Source organism: Athene noctua, chromosome 2 (genome assembly GCF_965140245.1).
Source record: "Athene noctua chromosome 2, bAthNoc1.hap1.1, whole genome shotgun sequence".
NCBI lineage: Eukaryota > Metazoa > Chordata > Aves > Strigiformes > Strigidae > Athene > Athene noctua.
Window position 1 is genome coordinate 122,157,718 of NC_134038.1, and position 18,109 is coordinate 122,175,826.

Below are 18,109 nucleotides of genomic sequence, written 5' to 3' on the forward strand. Positions count from 1 at the left end.
ATCTGGGGATTAGACCCACTGTGAAGTAATAATAATTTGAATAATTATTGTTGCTTTCAAGGACTTAGAAACTGTTTTTCCTCAGCTGAATTGTTGGATTTAAGTGTTGTGGGAAATTGTGTAGTGTTGCCTAACACTTTGTATTCACAGCTTGCACAGATTTATTTCAAGCATTAGCATTTTTGTAATTTTGGGGAGTACAGACTCTGAGATAAGACTTTGAGATAAGTCTGTAACATAAATAACTTAAAGCTGAGTGCTTCCAGTTTGCATGTTACAAACTAATTAATTTTACACTGAGTGGTTCTGTTCCTTATTTGGCGTTCCTATGCTTCTCTCAGGGTTTGCTGCAGGGAAGTTGGGCAAATAAAAAAAAGTCAATAGGACAGTGAGCTGTTGTAGTTTGGAAATGAAAGTGTAACTGAGGTTCTTCCTGTCTCCTATTGCTGTAGGGAAGAGGTTTGTAAATGCTTCTAATTTATCACTGTGGACACAAGTAAAACTTAAAAAAATTTAAAAATTGTAGTATCGGATTTGTGGTGAATTCTTTTGCTTTCCCTTTTTATTAATGTTTCTAGTTTGCAGCTAGTTTTTTTGGGGGTATGCTTTTTTAACATATAACATCAAAAATTATTGTATTTTCCACTCCAGGCAATTTAGAGGGCTGTTATTGCTAAACCTTCCTGTACTTTAATTGTTTATTGCCTTGTTTTAAATATACATTGCCAAATTTTGATGGTAGAAGTGCTCCCTTAATGGAACTGTTAGTGACTGTTGGAAAAGCACAATGCAGCACACGCAGTTGTGTTCACACAAAGCAAAGAATAAACCTCTGTCTGTGAGTGTTCATTGATTTCAATAGGCTTTTCAGTAGCTCTGCATATTACAATTCTTAGCACCTAGAATACATTCATATTCATTACGGCAGTACAGTTCAGCCCCTGCTTGTGACTTTTTTTTTTTCCCCTTCCTTCCCATCCCCTTTTCTACCGGAGCATGAAGTAGGATTATTTTTCTAGTTCTGGTAATGTGTTCTAGAAGATGTTATGACTCTTTTCTCAGAATGATTGAAAATGTATCTTTTGACTTCTTCCATCTTGTAAGAAACACGTTAAATATTAGAAATACTTAAAAGCTTTCTGGAATCTTTCATGATGACCCTTGTGGCTATTGAGACTGTGAGGTGCTGGGCATGTACAGCATGCAACCGTTTGTATGAACAATTAGTGGAAGAACTAATTGGTATGTAGTAGTGCCATCTTTTAAATACTTGCTTCTTTATTTGAATGTATGGAGGATGGGGGGGATTGGTTCACTGGATGCTGGGTATCAGTTTAAAATGCTTTTTTTGTTTGCTTGTAACTTGGCTTTATTATTTGAACACACATTTAAACCAAATGTTTTTCAATAGTCTGCCCTTGTTTTATTGTAGGAAATTGTAGTTATCTGTCTTTCGTGTTTAGATTTACTGATACAATGTTTGTTTTTCACTTATGCACATAAACAAAAATAGTCTAGCAAATAATTCCTTTTTCATTCACTCATAGCAAAATCTATAATCAGATATTATGTTCTTTGCCGTTATCTCTAATGTACAATTAACATCCCTACGAAATGAAACAGGCTTCTCTTTCTTAAAAAAGAGTACATTTGACAGTGTGAATTAATTGGATCCTTATGTTTGTTTGAACAGCTTCATGTTTAAGGTATCTGATATACCAGTAATGAGAAGTTCAGACAGCTATTTAGTTTGAGCATTTGATTAATGCATTTAATATGTTAATATATGACATACTGCCTTTGTAGATGAACCGACTAGTCCTAGTATTGACCATGATATTGCACACATTCCTGCTTCTGCTGTTATTTCTGCATCTGCTTCTCAAGCACCAGCTGTAACAACTGTTCCTCCCAGTCCCACATCTCCAATCCCTTTAATTCGGCGACAGCTTTCACATGATCATGGTGAGTGTTGATTTCATCTTTTTTTCTCATGTAACTTTTTCCTTTTGCACTCCAGGGAATAGGAGTGAAAACTGTAAACTCTTTATTGCTTGAAATAAATTGTAAAAACGTGTTTCAGGTTTCTGCATACTCAAAAGTTTCTATTTGTTTGTAGAATCCATCCGGCCTAGTGTACTGGATAGCCAGCCTGCTGCAAAAACTGAGAGATCAAAGTCATATGATGAAGGTCTAGATGACTACAGAGAAGAGGGAAAATCGTGAGTTCGTGAAAAATATCAGTTAATTTGGAGATAAGGTTTTTTTAAAAGGTATAAAAATCTCATTTTAACATTTGTTTTTCTCCCAACAGATCCATTAAGCATGTATCTAGTTTAAAGGGGATTAAGGTAGGTAAATACTTATATAACAACTCCTAAGAATTACACATACTGCTGTGACAAGTTGTATGAATTATACAACTTCATTATACAAAATGATGTGTTAAACACAGCCATGAAGTTTATTGAAATTGTTGCTTATCAAATTATTGATAGTTTGGATTGATTTTGATACTTAAATTGATTCTAATGTTTTTCCCCAGTTGGTGTTGTATGCATCACATAGGTGAACATGGTCTCTTTTTCTATGCTCAATGTGTGGTCCTTGATTTTCGTTTTCCTCAGGCTCTGTAAACAAAGCATATCTATGGCATGCTTATGTAAAAACTTACTAAGGAGAGTCTAAGACTCCTGCAGTTTCTCAAAGTATTCTTGGGATATGTAAGATCCACTATTGTGTGGAAACTTTAGAAATCATATTTTCCCAGGAGGGTATTTCTAGGGGCATTTTTAAAGCGAGAAACATCTGGAATGTAGGGATTATAGAGAAATGTGTGTAGAAGTACATTGTGGGGTTCATTCTGTGACGTTTTCCTTAGGTCCCAGACAGCCAGAAATCTTCAGAAGACTCTGGTTCCCGAAAAGATTCTTCTTCAGAGGTCTTTGGTGATGCCTCCAAGGAAGGATGGCTCCATTTTCGTCAGCTTGTTACAGATAAAGGAAAGGTACCTGTCATGTTTGGGTTTTTAACCTAGCACAAATATTAAGCTGGTGAAAAACTAAGATAAGAAAATTGAAACCTTACTGTTCTGCATTTTAATTAAATTTTTTGGGTATGAACATCAGTAAGACTGACAAAATGTATGACCTGTTAGAACATTAACTTTAGAGAATTCCTCAGCTGCTTTTACAGTCTCCTTTGTGCATTTCAAAGCATCTGTGAATTAGTCATTAGAAATGAGTTTACTTAAGTGGTAAGAATCAGTCCCCTGATAATTGCAGTTCCTGGTCTTCCTGTTTGCTAAGAATGAAAAAAATGCAGTTTTCATGAACGTTGCAGGGTTGAGTTCAAATTAACCTTCTGCACAAGTACAAACTAACACATAGGGGAAATTGGGAGTCTGGAATTGCAGTGGCATGTAAATGCGAGTCTGACTTGAATGAAGTTTAGAAGGCATGGGCAAGAATACACTGAATATTTTTCCCTATATTTGTAATAATGCCTTTGTGAAATTCTAGCCACATTCTGTTTCTCCCTACTGTCATATGTGCACGCATTTAATGGGTGATCAGGGATGACAGGCTGTTGAGCAATTCACTTCTCTAATGGAGAGCAATTAGTGAATCCCACTTGTGTAGTCTTTCCACAGGTCATTCTTAAGAATAGTGTACGTAGGTGGTGAATCTTTCTCTTTAAAATTTCTGGAGGTAGTTTTTGTAATCCAGAAACATTCATTGTAACAAATAAGCAAACAAATGTATTGGTGGTTGTTTTTTCAGCGAGTTGGTGGGAGCATTCGGCCATGGAAGCAATTATATGTTGTTCTTCGAGGTCATTCACTTTATTTGTACAAGGATAAAAAGGAACAAATGACCCCATCTGAAGAAGAACAACCTATAAGCATCAACGCTTGTCTGATAGACATCTCGTACTGTGAAACCAAGAGGAAAAATGTATTTAGACTCACCACATCAGACTGCGAATATCTGTTTCAAGCTGAGGACAGAGATAATATGCTAGCATGGATTAAAGCAATACAAGACAACAGCAACTTAAATGATGAGGTAATCATATAATATATAATGCAGAAGCCACAGTTCTTGTCTTTTAAGTAAAAATTGATTGTGTTTTCTTGTAATACTTCAGCAAAATGCATCACTTGCAATTAAACTATAGGCCAAAAGTGTGTGCAGGAACATGCAAGTAAATGAGGTGAAAGACAAGGTAACAGAGTAAATGAATTGAGTTAAAAAAACCCTGACATAATCAGAGAACAGACTTTAGAAATGAAAGAATTAATGTCATTGCTGATTTGACTAAAGATAAATCTGATCTGTCAAAAATCCCTAATCTTTTTTAAAAGTTAATTTGCAGTATTAGATCCAGTGTGTTGTTTTCAGACTTGCATTGCAAAGTGGTGTGTGCGCTGGTAGTGTGATGAGTTTCTCAGTAGTTAAAAAGTGAAACTTTGAAGGATGCCTGTTTCTCTGATTATTGATGTTTCTATGAAGTAAATGTGAATTAATGATAATTACAAAAGGCAAACATGTACTATTGTACATAACATATCGATATCTGTCACAATATTGTCCTCAGTACATTTTCATCTCAGTGACGAGCAATAGAGGAATATTCTCATGTCTGTGGTGTTGCACATCTGCTCAGATTTGAAATAATTATCCAAAGGCAAATGAATTAATAAACACTAATAGACAGATGGATAAAAACACGGTTGAGAATTCACAGCTGTTTGAGCTGAATGTGTAGTAGAAATCAGTTATGTAAATACTGTGTGTACATAGGATTGGATTTTTCAGAGTAGTAGGGTGTGTTGACTTGCCTGTTTTCTATTTAAACTTATTTCTAATTTAACAGGATGTAATCAGATTGTATTGCTTCGAAAAAAAGTCTAAATAGCAGCATTAAATTTGTAATTACTCACTTTAGTTTTCCTTATGTTTTTTTAATGTTCTGTCCTTATTCTTGTTAGATTTATTTTTTTTAAACTGTACAGAAATGTTAATTTTTCATGTCTGTCTGTTGACAGGAAGAGTCAATCATATTCTGAAAGTAAAAAGTATTTGTTAAATTTTACAAAATTGTAAAGTAGATCTCAATTTGTTTTATAGGATACTGGTGTCACTAGTAGAGATCTAATTAGTCGAAGGATTAAAGAATACAGTACAATGATGAGGTAGGTGAATTATATGCTGCTATAGTTTCTGTGGGCTTCTTATCTAGCTTCTTTTTACTGAAGTAATATATCTTCTTTCAGTTCTTCAAGCAGCAAAACAGAGCCGTCTCCCAAAACACCTCGCCAGAGTCTAAGTATCAGACAGACACTGCTTGGAACTAAAGCAGAACAGAGGACCCAGAGTCCACATTCCCCTAAGGATGAGTCTGAAAGGAAGCTTCTCACTAAAGGTCTGGATGTTTTATATATTTCTTTAGCTCCTTATAGCCCCATTGAGGTGTCCTTTGAGCTTTTTCAAATTTATGAATATGCAGATGCAAAACAAGTATTAACCAGGTTTTCTTAAGCTTCAGCTATAATCACTCATTTCTTGTAACTACTTCATTTAGATGTTATGTTTCAGGTCTTGAAGTTTTTTCTTCTAGTCCTCTCTCAACAGGGTTGTGGGTGTTTTTTTCCTACAGCTCTATGTAGTGTTAACAGTAGTAAAATATGGGTGTTATGCTTCTTGTGACCAAAATTTTGCCAAGCTTTGGAAATAATTTTCTGTAAAAATCATAATTTTGTCTCCAGCTGACTTGGAAGTCACAAGGTAAATTCATATTTTAAATAATGCTGTTAATAAACTAAAGTTTTCCACAGAAGTGTTTAGAAGTAGAGAAGAACATGTCTTTTTTTGTCTTAATCTTTAAAATACAGAAGTAAAACTATATTATTTTTTTCCAGAACAAAATTAATGCCTGCTGAGTTCTGAAAAAGTCCAATGAGCTGGCATTGCAAACCTAAATCAGTAACTGAACTTCATCAAATAATGTCACAAGCTACTTTTTTTTTTTCCCCCCAAGAATGTGTATACATACTGTATTTCTGATCAGACTGTTCTTGCAAGGATGTTGCATATAAATTCAGGCAACTGGCTGATCACTTTTGATCAACCAGTTTTGCACAATTCCAACAATGTCCCTTTGCTCCTGCTGTGCTACAGATCATTTAACTAAATTGCAGATGTTAAGTAAATGTCAAATCTGCTGAAAGAGTATACTTCAGTAAGAAGGAAGTACTATTGTATTAGGCCACTTGCAGTACAGGATAAATGGGAATTACAGTTTGCTACATGGATTGTATAGGAGAGGTAAACAGAGCAACTGAACTTTTAATTTGATTTTTGGATGGCTAATACTTTTAATTGTTTGAGTCCTGCTTGAAATCGTTTAGGAGTGACTAAAATCTGGTCATTTTTGAAAGAGTGAGTAGGTCTGCAGAAGTGTGAGCATGGCTGTATATTTTCATAGGTATTTGGTGCTGCACTGTGTTTCAGTAGAGGCTTAATCTTGCTTTCCTAAATGTAGACTTCAATTTTTTTAAATGTAATTTATGTACCTTTAGTCTTAAATTATGAAACTCCACAGTACCATCCATCTACTTGCTTTTCTAAATCTGGGGTGTATGTTTAAATGTATCTTTTGCATCACAAAAGAGGTAAAAATGCAGTAGGTGTTATTTGATCTTTGCGAATCTGTTACCTGTATTCATAGTAATTTTTGTGACTTAAATATTCTTATTTTTCTTCTTTATTTCCTTGTTGGCATTATACTAACAACAAAAAGATGAGACAAGCCCACCAAAAGACAAGGGAACATGGAGAAAAGGCATTCCAAGCATTATGAGGAAGACATTTGAAAAGAAGCCATCTGCTGTAGGAACATTTGGTGTTAGACTAGACGATTGTCCCCCAGCTCATACCAACAAAGTAAGGAAGGACAATTTTTCTTTCCATTGTGATTTTACAATACTTTTTTTGTATGAACTACTTTAAAATGTATATATAACTTCAATTTTTCTTCAGTATATTCCACTGATTGTTGATATATGCTGCAAACTGGTTGAAGAAAGAGGTCTTGAGTACACAGGTATTTACAGAGTTCCTGGAAATAATGCTGCCATCTCCAGTATGCAAGAAGAGCTCAACAAAGGAATGACTGACATTGATGTTCATGATGATGTAAGTCTTTGATCACACTGTTTCCAGATTGAACTTCCAAAAACGTCTGCTTGTGTTGTGATGATAGAAATATAAAGCCTGTTTGTCCTCTTCTTCTAAAATCCAGAAATGGCGAGACTTGAATGTGATAAGCAGTTTGCTGAAATCCTTCTTCAGAAAGCTTCCAGAACCCCTTTTTACTAATGGTAAGTTGTTCACTTTTGTCTTTAGGAATTACTGTTGAATGGTTGTCTTACAGCTTTCACATGATTTAAGAGAAAATCCAGTGGAATCATCCTAACTCTGTTCTGCTGATTAAGGATACCAACTAAACTCGGATACCAGAGTGAAAAGAGTAGGCATATTTTACTAGTGATAGCTAAATAATGTAACAGTAATAGAGAAAACATGCAGTAAGAAAAGCAGATTAATGCACTTAAAGCAAACAAATAGGAAAATACAGGGTAATGCATCAAATCATTACTACGTGAGAGAGAGAATAGTGATTAAGAAAGATACATCACCACTTGCATTCGTTACCATGATCCAGATCTGCAGTTGCTGGGGAGCCCCGGTTACAGCAAGGGTTTGGAGAGCCTGTCCTGGCAAGCGGGAAATCCTATGCAATGCATCCACCTGCAGGTGATGCATCCAAAGTCCCTGCAAGCGGGTCCAGCCTCATATACTAGAGATCGGCAAGCCAGAATAACCAGCACCTTTGTTTTGAGCGGAAAACTTCTGGTTTCATTCTCCCCTTGGATTCCATCCAAAGCCTGGCCAGGTCTCAGGGGCAGGGAAACCAAGGGAGTTTAAACAAGGCCAAATACTTGGGTTCTCAGCCTTGAACAAGGCTGAGAAAGGAAAGTTGGATACATTCTCTCGGCTTTTCATCCTCACTACTGATTATATTCTATTTAAGCTGCATCTTTGACTAGTGAGTTTACATATTTTGTTAATGACTACATGCTAAGTTAGCAGCTTCAGCTCAAGGCCTGTTGTTCAGGCTTCAGCATTTCAATGCTTTAGCACTTTCTACATCAGCATAAGTGGATGGTTATAACTTAGTACAATACCTACTAGCACAATGGTTATTTATAAAATATACAGGATTCATCTATAGGTCAGCTCTGGCTTGGGCCTGTTGTTCAAGCCTTAGCACTTCTCTCTGTAATAAATACTCTCTTTATTCCTTGAAGAGCAAGGAGTCCTGGTGATCATAGAGTTTAAGAATGAGAGCTGTAAATAGGATTTCTCTGATGGTGAAGGAATTATGAATTTGCAAAAAGAATTGAGTAAAATTTGCAATTTTACTGTTGTGATATTCTGTGAAAGCTGGGGTTTTTTTCCCCCACTGACATCTTACTATCCTATATACAATATAACAAGCTAATATATGACTTCCAACGGTCATTCACGTGTATATGTATGTTACCTGTATTCACAGGGGAGTGGAGCTGGGGTGTGGGGGTGTATATACTTACTTATATATGATTAATTTCTGCTTTCTTTGACAGACAAATACGCAGATTTTATAGATGCCAATAGAAAAGAAGATCCTGTTGAGCGTCTAAAAACACTGAAGAGACTGGTAAGATGAAATCGGGTGTGTTGCAGATGGACTACAAAATTAGCATTAAATGTTTAATGTTCTGAATAGTGATTCCTTGTTGCAGATTCATGATTTACCGGAACATCATTATGAGACTCTCAAGTTTCTTTCTGCACATCTGAAGACAGTAGCAGAGAACTCAGAAAAAAACAAGGTACCAGAAACAAAAGTATAATGTATTTTTGTTTGTTTCATTCACTAAGTAGAGTTTTTGTGCAGGATTATTATTTGTTGAGAAGGTACTTGGATTAGACTAAGGTCCTGAAAAATTAGCACTTGTTTACTGTGAATTAATTTTATTCAGATTGGTATTAATTCTTGTGGGAATAACTGCCTACCTCCTAAATTTGTCCCAAGGCTATAAATTTCATATAATCCCATCTAGACAGCAATAAGAGTGTGCCTGGGCAGGACAGACAAATGTCTGTGATCTGAGAGAACCTGTTGAGAGAGGTAGTTGCACCAGCCACCAGATTTGTGTGAAGCCTGGCTTCCTGGACACTTGAGTAGTTTTTAAGACTAGGACTTGCTGTAAATAATGATGACCCCAAAAGATGCTGGTTTTAAGAAAGAAAATTCTTGTAGAGGGTGGTAGTTCATCACTACAGGGTCTTAGTCCACCACTAAGGATAGCTTTCTGTCATTTTCATGGGGTGGGGAAGAGTTAGTTTGTTATGTGCTTCTATGCATGCTGTAATCCTACAGTAAATGGTTTTTTTAGCTCTTGGGGAAGGGTAACTGGATGCAAAGCTTTACACAGTGTGAGTGTGCTTATGGATGCTTACCTCAGGACAGGTAGCTTGGTGGCTTGTTACTTGGCTACCAGTGTGCAGGGTACAGGAGAAAAATGGATGTGATGGATTCTATATAGAGAAACCTGTGGCCAATCTTAAATCATTTAAAAGATCAGAAAATGCCTCAATTCAAGTGAGTATGGTAGGTTCCAACATCAGTTCTGCAAATAATACTTTCTAGTTAAATGTGAAAGAAAAATATGTGTGTGTGTGTACATATAAGAAAAAGCATTTAACAAATTAGAACCTTTAGTGGAATTATAGCTGGCATTATAAGGAAATGATAGTAAATGTAATTTTTTAGTGCAATGCCTAAAGCAAACCTTTATCATTTTATGCTTTTTGTATGCTGTGTAAACATTGTTTAAATAATTTTTAATATTATGGAACACGTAAAGCTAGATGAGTGAGGTGATAATGTAATTTCATGAGTTGACAAGGCCACAATTCAAGTCAAAGTGAGCATTAGGGGCTCATGTCATGTTTGCATCTTCTTTCTGGTAAGCACAAGGACATTGCCTTTTATGTATTACTAGTGTATTCTATGTCACAACAGTAAACTGTAAGTCAGAGAAGTAAGCAAAAATGCCAGATACGTATTCTGCTGCTGCTTTTGTGGAATTACTTGTCAAAGATGTAACATTAAAAGTAAATTAAGTGGATGACTGATGTTGTGACATGACTGAATAACATGAGTCTGTCTCATGAATAGATGTGTTGGGTCTGATGTTGGTTGCTGCTGCCACCTCCAAAGTAGATGCAAATTGAATGAGCTCTCTGTACACATAATACAGTATTTGATTGCTCAATTTTTCGTGTGTCGTGTAAACATTTTCAGGAAAAGAAACAGAAAAGAAACGTGCAACTACCAATGCCCTCTTAAAAAAATTTAAAAAAAAAAAAAAAAATCTTAAACAGAGTTTCTAAACAAAACAAATAGTCTTTATGGGAAGAAAAAAAAATCACCCTGAAAGTATAAAGATTATATCTGAGTTCTTGAGTTTTCTGTGCTTGTGGAGCTATTTACTTGCGAGTTGAGGAAGGTTGGCTTCTGAACTGCAGAAATGCTGGATGCATTTATTGCAGCTATGTATAGAAGAGTTTTAGTGTAGTGTAACGTCCTATCTGAGTCAGTAATGTGTTCTTTAAAAACCTTTTCTTTGTCCTTATTTAAAATGGTTCTCAAATATATTAATAGTGTTATATGAATGTACTTAGTCCATATTACTGTATTTTTTCATTATAAATGTATGATGTCAAATATTTAATTTCTTAGATGGAACCAAGAAACCTGGCAATAGTATTTGGTCCAACACTCGTGAGGACATCTGATGATAACATGACACACATGGTTACGCACATGCCAGATCAATACAAAATTGTAGAAACACTCATCCAAAAAGTAAGTGGATGCATTTCATTATTTAAAAAATAAGATCGTACACAGATTGACCAGCTCTTCTCTCATTGGGCCAGTTTGGGTCTGGTATTTATCCTTTGAACTCCAGGATATCATTTTTAGTAGTTCCATGTTTGATTGTTCCACATTTGGGTCTTGTGTTTCCTGTGGGGTTTTCACCTTTTTTATTTTAAATTGTAGCATGACTGGTTTTTCACAGAAGATGATGCTGAAGAACCTCTTGTAAGTATTATCATAAATATTTGTGTTCTAATTATCTTAGTTTAGAATCTGCTTCTGCTGCTTCTAGAATGTGTATAGATTTCTTATTACATCGCTATACGGTTTGCTCTTCAGAAGCACCTTTTTAGCTCTCCAGTCCTTGCAGTGACAATTTTTTTTTTTAAAAAAGCAAGCTGTGCATTTGTTTCAAAAGCATAAATCAAAATGGGAAAATAAGAACACGTGAGGAAAGCGTGTCCTCAGGTGAATAATGCAATTTTCTAAATGCTGTTGAATCATAACGAATTATTTGTGAAACGATGATGAAGAGATCTTTGTTTATTAACTATAGACAGCAGTTCAGGAGGAAAACACTGTAGAATCTCAGCCAGTGCCAAACATAGATCATTTACTCACCAACATTGGAAGAACGGGAGTATCTCCTGGAGACGTATCAGGTAACTCTTGCCTGGACAGTGTTAGTCCATAGGCTAGAATAACGTGCTCTGTTAACTTACTGTAACTCTCTTCCTACTTTCTTTTACTAATAATCTGTTTTTCTCTTTTCCAAAAGATCATTAACACTTCTTAAAGACTTGAGTTGTTGATAGTCATGCATGATATAATTTGGAAAACTTTGTTGTGTAACAGGAGTATAATCATTAAAAGATGAGGCTTGGACATACTATTTTATTTATTCACAGTAACCCATGTAATCATCATCGTGAGGTGAAGCAGATAAGCTGCTGTAAAGTGGTTTGCTGTGATGGCAGAAAGACTGATCGTCAGTGGTGTTCTAATATTGCTCCTTCCCAACGTTAGGAATGCAACACATTGAGTTCTGTTTTCTTGTCAAGTGATGGGCACTTTAAGTATGTTGCAGTATGTCTATACTAAAGCTGATTTCCTTCTGTTTATAAATGCCATCCTCTTTTGTGGCTAAGGACAAGCATTGCAGGCTCTTTTTTGGTGACTTTTTTCCCCCCCCTCCCTTCACTATACTATTGCACTAACCCAGCATGTTGTATCCCACAAATGTTATCCCTTCATCTCTAGCTTTTGTTTCAGTTTTCAAAGGGTTGTTCAGCACTTACTGAAACAGTCACTTTATACTGATGTTGTAACAGGCGAAGTGGGAGGAGTCTATCACACGGTGATGTCATTAGTGGATTCTGTGATGTCACTGATGGACAGCTGGAACTGTAGGAAGAAGGAGGACTGTTGCCCACACTGTAGCTGCCTTGTCTGCAGAAACCCCCGTTTCTTGTAAATGGAAAAAACCCAGTTGATCTGTGCTGTAAATTTTCTTTTAAGAGTATTTTAAACAGATCAATGCTACTTTTTAAAAGTTTTTCTGCTGTTTCTTGTTATCTCTGAAGCAGACCCTGAGGAGAAATAGCATGGTATGGTCTACCAGTCTTTCTAGTCATAAAGCATTAGCCATGTGTCAAAAAGGGGTGTGGCAGGGGGCTCGGCTCTTTCTTCCTAGGGAGAAAGTCCCTAAAGCTGGAACACATCCAAGTTCATGCTTTTTTAGTCACTGTGCTAGCCCCTTCCTACCCCCTTTGTAATTGTATAATCTTGGGTTTTGCGAGAGAGTAAAACTATGGTGTCCATTTTTCATTTCATAATAGCGCTTGTTTATAGAAAAGTACAAAACTGGTAGCTGCTGAAATCTAGCCAATTAAAAAATAAAATTTTACCTATACATAGTCAGAGGTGGAGAGATATATAATTGGGGTTTTTACACACAAAATATGACTTAATTCCTTTTAAAACTCTTTATTCTAAAAAGAATTATGACTACATGAACCATGATTTGTACCTAGGGCAGCCAACAGTACTAAGACATTCAATTTTGCTTTGTGTATCCTGAATCTCAGGAAAGTACACAGTACGATCCTGAAAAGGTGTCTCAGCTGCGGTTTTGCAGGAGCTGTATACTTAAAACATCGAATAAACATCAGTTTTTCTGGTTTTTATTTAGAAGAACAGGGCTCCTTTGCCATTCCTATCATTGAGCTGGTTCTGCCTACAATTCACAGCATCTTTTCATGGCGGTGGCTTTCTGTGGTGCAGCTTGCATCTTTGTGAGCTCTGACTATTCACTCTGTTCTGGTTTTTATTTGCTTCACATTTTGTTCCGTGCTTGTCTTTTTCCATAAGTCCAGCATTGTCTGTAACAACAACAAAAAAATTGCATAGAACTGAGCAGAATTGTTTTTTTTTTTAATTTTTCCACAGATTCAGCTACTAGTGACTCAGCAAAATCTAAGGTAAACTATTTTGTGAAATGATATAGTTAGAAGCTTCTGAAATCTGTTAGATATTTGCTTGCTTTATTAAATCACTTACATGCAGATGTATTATAAGGCTTATGTAGAATTTTCTGAATGAGTGGTAATATTGTTTTCTCAGCAAACAATTTTAAAGTGTTACATTGGAAAAGTGTCACTTGTTTGCAGTTAGCTGCTTCTGCCAAAGCAGGCAGCTGCACACATATACAGCTTTGTTCCAAACTCTTGCAATTGTGAGCGTTTACCTCCTTTTTGCATCTCATTTAGTAGAGGTAAATGTACATAGTATGTTCACTGTCACTGCTGGCATCCTACTTGCTCCCAGACAGCATTTGTGTTTCCCTATTTCACTGACAAAAGTACATGTAGAATTCAGCCTTTTCTTCCTCACAAGATAATGATAGCTCCTCCTCCTCAAGCCAGAGGTTGTGGTTAAAGGTTGCTATGCAAAACCTCCCTAGGAAGTATTGCTGTGCTTGGGAGGACAGCCTTGTAGATAGTGGGGAAGTAAGACTGGAACATGGGCAACAGTTCAGTCTTCAGTTTAATGACAGAGTTCTCAGTGGACCCATGGACAAATCTTCCAGTCTCTTAGGCTGGTGTTCAGTAGTTGCTAACACTGGGTGTCTGTAGCACAGGGTGTTATGGCAGCATGTGGCTGGCCTCAGTCAGCTGTGAGCACATGATACAGCTTTATGCTGGCGTGTGTTCTAGGTGTATCACTGATGCCCCCCTCTTGAGCTGAGAACCAGACTTAATGCATCCTTCTGGTTCATTGTTGGGATGGCAGCCCAGCTGTTTGGTGCTCAGCCACTGCTCCAAAAAAGCCCAACTTCCAGGACACCACGTCACACTGCCTGTGCCAGGACGCTGCAGGTTGCCTTTTGCTGACCATCCCCTACAAGCAGCACAGAGCAACAGCACATAGTCACGGGCCTGTGAGCAGTGGCGCGGCTGCACACAGATTGCCTGGGCCAGGAGCTTCCTTACTGCTCAGCCAGACACATCCCAAGTGGAGCTCCAGCCGGCTGCATTGCTTGATGCATCCTTCTTGGTGAGAAGGACATGTATCTGTTCCCAACCCATGGGAAAAAATGTGCAGAGCTCACCCATCCTTTATGGGGACAGTAGCTAATGCAAGAGTGGCACCTGAGTAGTGAGAAGAATTGCTGTGGTCACTTGGAAAGTGGTAGGCCTTGACACCCAGTGGTCTTTTGCCAGTCGGTTTTGGATTGGCACTTGTCTGCCAATTCAGAGGTGTTGCCTGCTGCCCAGAAGGTTCTTTGTCTGCACTGCCTGTAGGCAGTCATTGTGCAGGAGACCAGGCCGTCACTGCAGGGTGGTTGTTGTGCAGGCTTCTCAGATGCTTGTTTCCTGGGGGCCTCTCAGCAAGACCTAATGCATGTCTTCTGCCCACCCTGCCCTCATCTCTGAGCTCTGCATCAAGAGCGGGTGACATTCTCTGCTGCATGGAGCAGGAGGTTCTGGATAACCATGAATATTTTTGTTAGTGTTGGTTGAGTTTCTGTTGCAAACCAGTCTTGAAAAGGTTGCCTTGCTGTAACGGAGCCTGCTTTATTAGTCAGTCAGAAACTAAATAGTTGTATATACAAACTAGTTCTTGTTAAGTTGAAGGGATTCAGATAAAAAGTGGAATTCTCAGGATTAAAATTGACTTCTTGGGCAATGTCTTGTAGGCTACAGAAAGAGAAATATTTCCTGAATAAAGACTACTGTGAAGCTCAGAACATGTTTTTAAAAAGTCTCAGGCTAACAAATGCTTTCTGATTTCTAATCATGCCCTCTCTTTTTTTAAAAAAAAACAGGGTTCTTGGGGTTCTGGAAAGGATCAGTATAGCAAGGAACTGCTTGTGTCCTCCATTTTTGCAGCAGCTAGTCGCAAGCGGAAAAAAACAAAAGAGAAACCTCAGCCAAGCAGCTCAGAGGATGAGTTGGATAGTGTTTTTTTCAAGAAGGAGCTTGCAGAACAGTCTCGTGGTGACACAACAAAAGAGGACATAGCTAAAGGAGACTATGAAAGAGAGAGAGACATAGGTAGAAAACAGAGGATGTTTGTCCTGAAGGAAAAAGAGAACAGCAGTAAAAAAGATGTGAATGTTGTGAAGGATGAAAAGAAGTCATTAAAGAAAGAAAGTATCTTGTCAGAGGAGCCTTCACTGCCTTACCATGAAAAATGTTCAAAATCACAGAATCTCAGCTGTCTCCAAGCCACGCAGAAGAATAACCCAAAAATGCCCATTTCACAATCTTCTTCCCAGGTTGAGGAGACAGTGTCTGACTCCGGCACTATGCTAAGTACTTCGTCCCAGGCTTCCCAGCACAGATACTCATGCAAAAAAGTAGCCAGCCCTGAAGTTAAACACAATGAGTTTTTAGCAGCTGATGTCAGTTCCATCACCTCGGATTATTCAACTACTTCATCTACTATGTATCTCACTGGTTTAGATGGCAGTATGCTGAGCCCTGAGGTGCAGTCGGTGACAGAAAGCAAGGGAGAAGATGCTGATGATGAAAGAAGTGAATTGATCAGCGAAGGGCGTCCTATGGAGACGGACAGTGAAAGTGACTTCCCTGTCTTTGCCACCAGTGCTGCTGCTGAAAGGCTGTCCAAGGGGAAAGTTTCAGAAGTGGTAAAGACCAGTCGGAGGAACTCTGAAGAAAGCGAAGTAAGTTGTACTGAGGGAAGTTCAACACCAAAGTTAGAGAGTCGCAGACTTTTTAGCTCGCACAAACTTATTGAATGTGATACACTGTCTAGGAGAAAGTCTGCACGGCACAAAACGGACAGTGAGGGTTCAGGGGATGCAAAGAGTGAGAAGGACTTGCCTACTGTGACCAAAATGTTTGACATAATGAAAAAAGGAAGATCGACAAGCAGTTTAGCTACATCAGCCAGAAGTGAGGCTGACAAACAAGAACCTACCTGGAGACTTAAAATCACAGATAGGTTAAAGCTGCGACTCAAATCATCTGCAGATGACATGTTTGGAGTTGGGAATCAAAAAGCGAACTCTGCAGAGACTGCAAAGAGAAAAAATATCAGGCGAAGGCATACGCTTGGAGGACAGAGGGATTTTGCTGAAATAAGTGTCCTGAACGCTTGGAAAGCTCAAGAGCCAAGTCAAAGTAGAGAGAGAGAATCTGAGCTTTCAGCTGTGAATCGGTTGAAGCCAAAATGTCCAGCACAGGACCTCTCTATCTCAGACTGGCTTGCACGAGAGCGTTTACGCACTAGCACAACTGACCTTAATACGGGTGAAACTGGAAAGCCCAGACTTGAGAACACTAGCTTAGCAGATATATCAAAAGTAGACCTGCCTTTATCTGCAGAGATACAGGCAGATGAAGGCAGTTCTTCCAGCAGCTTGACTTTAATTAATAGAACACCACCTTTGGGACCATTTCAGCCACCAGACCAGGTAAACGGTGAAAATTATCAGAACATGAACAAAAACAACTTTAGCCCAGCAGTTGATGCCCATCCTCATAAACTGTCTGGGACCCAAGTGGTTAGATCTCGATTCTATCAGTATCTTTGAAATGGGGAGATATGTCCACTACAGCAATTCATTAACTTCCTGTTACACTTCCCAGTAACTGTGTGTATGTGTGTGTGTGTGTACATATATATATATTTTCCTGTACTGTTGTTGTTATGCAGCCTCCATTTGGGCTGGTTTCATCAATATGCTCTGTGGAACGTCTTCACAGTGCATTACCACAGCCAGAAGAACACTAAAGTATATATATATATATATATATTTTAAGAAAAAGTATATTTGATGGCTGCATACAAATGTTGAACAAAGCATCTGATGCAACATGCTGTGTAGTGTATACATGGTTTTCTGACTGAGAGTTGGCCTGGCATTAGTATGCAGAAAAATTGTTCTTTTGGTTTAGTCACTAACAAGTGCCTCATCATAAATTCATTTGGTTTGTTAGGGTGCCATATTGTTAAATTAGAAAAACTTATTACAAACAAATGAATGCATTTTACTGTTAACGAGTTTCACTACATTTTACAAATGTTAACACAGGTGGCTACAGAGCTTCCATTCCTTAGGCATTCCAGTAAATATTGGAGTTTTATATTTCCAATTTTAATACAGATTTTGAGTTTTATGTGACTTGAATTTTTAATCTTTCTGTAAAATAAGTAACTTAAATGTACATATTACATGTGTATCTTTTCTTCAGATACCAGATTTGATATAAATGTTGTAACATAGGCGTGTAGATAGTGGATACTGGATGGAACTGGTTTCTTTTATTGAGAATATAATTCTGCATGAAGACCTAATGAATCCAAATCTGTATCATGCCTGTGTGCATACCCACTTAAACACTGGAAATAAAATTGTTTTGGTGACTCTTTGCGTCATGCGAATTCATTCTAATGAACGGTTTTAAAATGTCATGTTTAGAAGTTTCAAGCAGTAGCTGCCCTCAGATCAAAAACCTCCAGTTGCTCCTGGATGAGAGGTGCTTCTCTTTAATGTCTTTTGTGGGACGAAACCATGAAGGTTAGCGTATGAGAGAGAGGTTCAGCTGGTTAAATATTCTCATCTTGGCAGATTGTCTGGTTC

General features: G+C 37.7%; 1 protein-coding gene across 2 annotated transcripts in view; it reads left to right on the forward strand.

Moving 5' to 3' along the window:
- ARHGAP21 (Rho GTPase activating protein 21) overlaps positions 1 to 17,892 on the forward strand; it is a 118,380-nt gene extending 100,488 nt beyond the window's left edge. The window contains exons 9-25 of one of the 2 annotated variants that reach the window (XM_074900140.1): positions 1,807 to 1,965; positions 2,120 to 2,222; positions 2,315 to 2,351; positions 2,882 to 3,007; positions 3,783 to 4,067; positions 5,133 to 5,197; positions 5,291 to 5,427; positions 6,805 to 6,947; positions 7,044 to 7,199; positions 7,306 to 7,384; positions 8,693 to 8,766; positions 8,852 to 8,941; positions 10,858 to 10,983; positions 11,182 to 11,223; positions 11,555 to 11,660; positions 13,447 to 13,478; positions 15,326 to 17,892. In XM_074900140.1, coding sequence (XP_074756241.1) covers positions 1,807 to 1,965; positions 2,120 to 2,222; positions 2,315 to 2,351; positions 2,882 to 3,007; positions 3,783 to 4,067; positions 5,133 to 5,197; positions 5,291 to 5,427; positions 6,805 to 6,947; positions 7,044 to 7,199; positions 7,306 to 7,384; positions 8,693 to 8,766; positions 8,852 to 8,941; positions 10,858 to 10,983; positions 11,182 to 11,223; positions 11,555 to 11,660; positions 13,447 to 13,478; positions 15,326 to 17,059 — 3,494 coding nt within the window. In that variant the 3' untranslated portion in view covers positions 17,060 to 17,892. Of the gene's footprint in view, positions 1 to 1,806; positions 1,966 to 2,119; positions 2,223 to 2,314; positions 2,352 to 2,881; positions 3,008 to 3,782; positions 4,068 to 5,132; positions 5,198 to 5,278; positions 5,428 to 6,804; positions 6,948 to 7,043; positions 7,200 to 7,305; positions 7,385 to 8,692; positions 8,767 to 8,851; positions 8,942 to 10,857; positions 10,984 to 11,181; positions 11,224 to 11,554; positions 11,661 to 13,446; positions 13,479 to 15,325 lie in introns of both variants that reach the window. The other variant, XM_074900141.1, reaches the window with a different exon arrangement.
- The last annotated feature ends 217 nt before the right edge of the window (positions 17,893 to 18,109 follow it).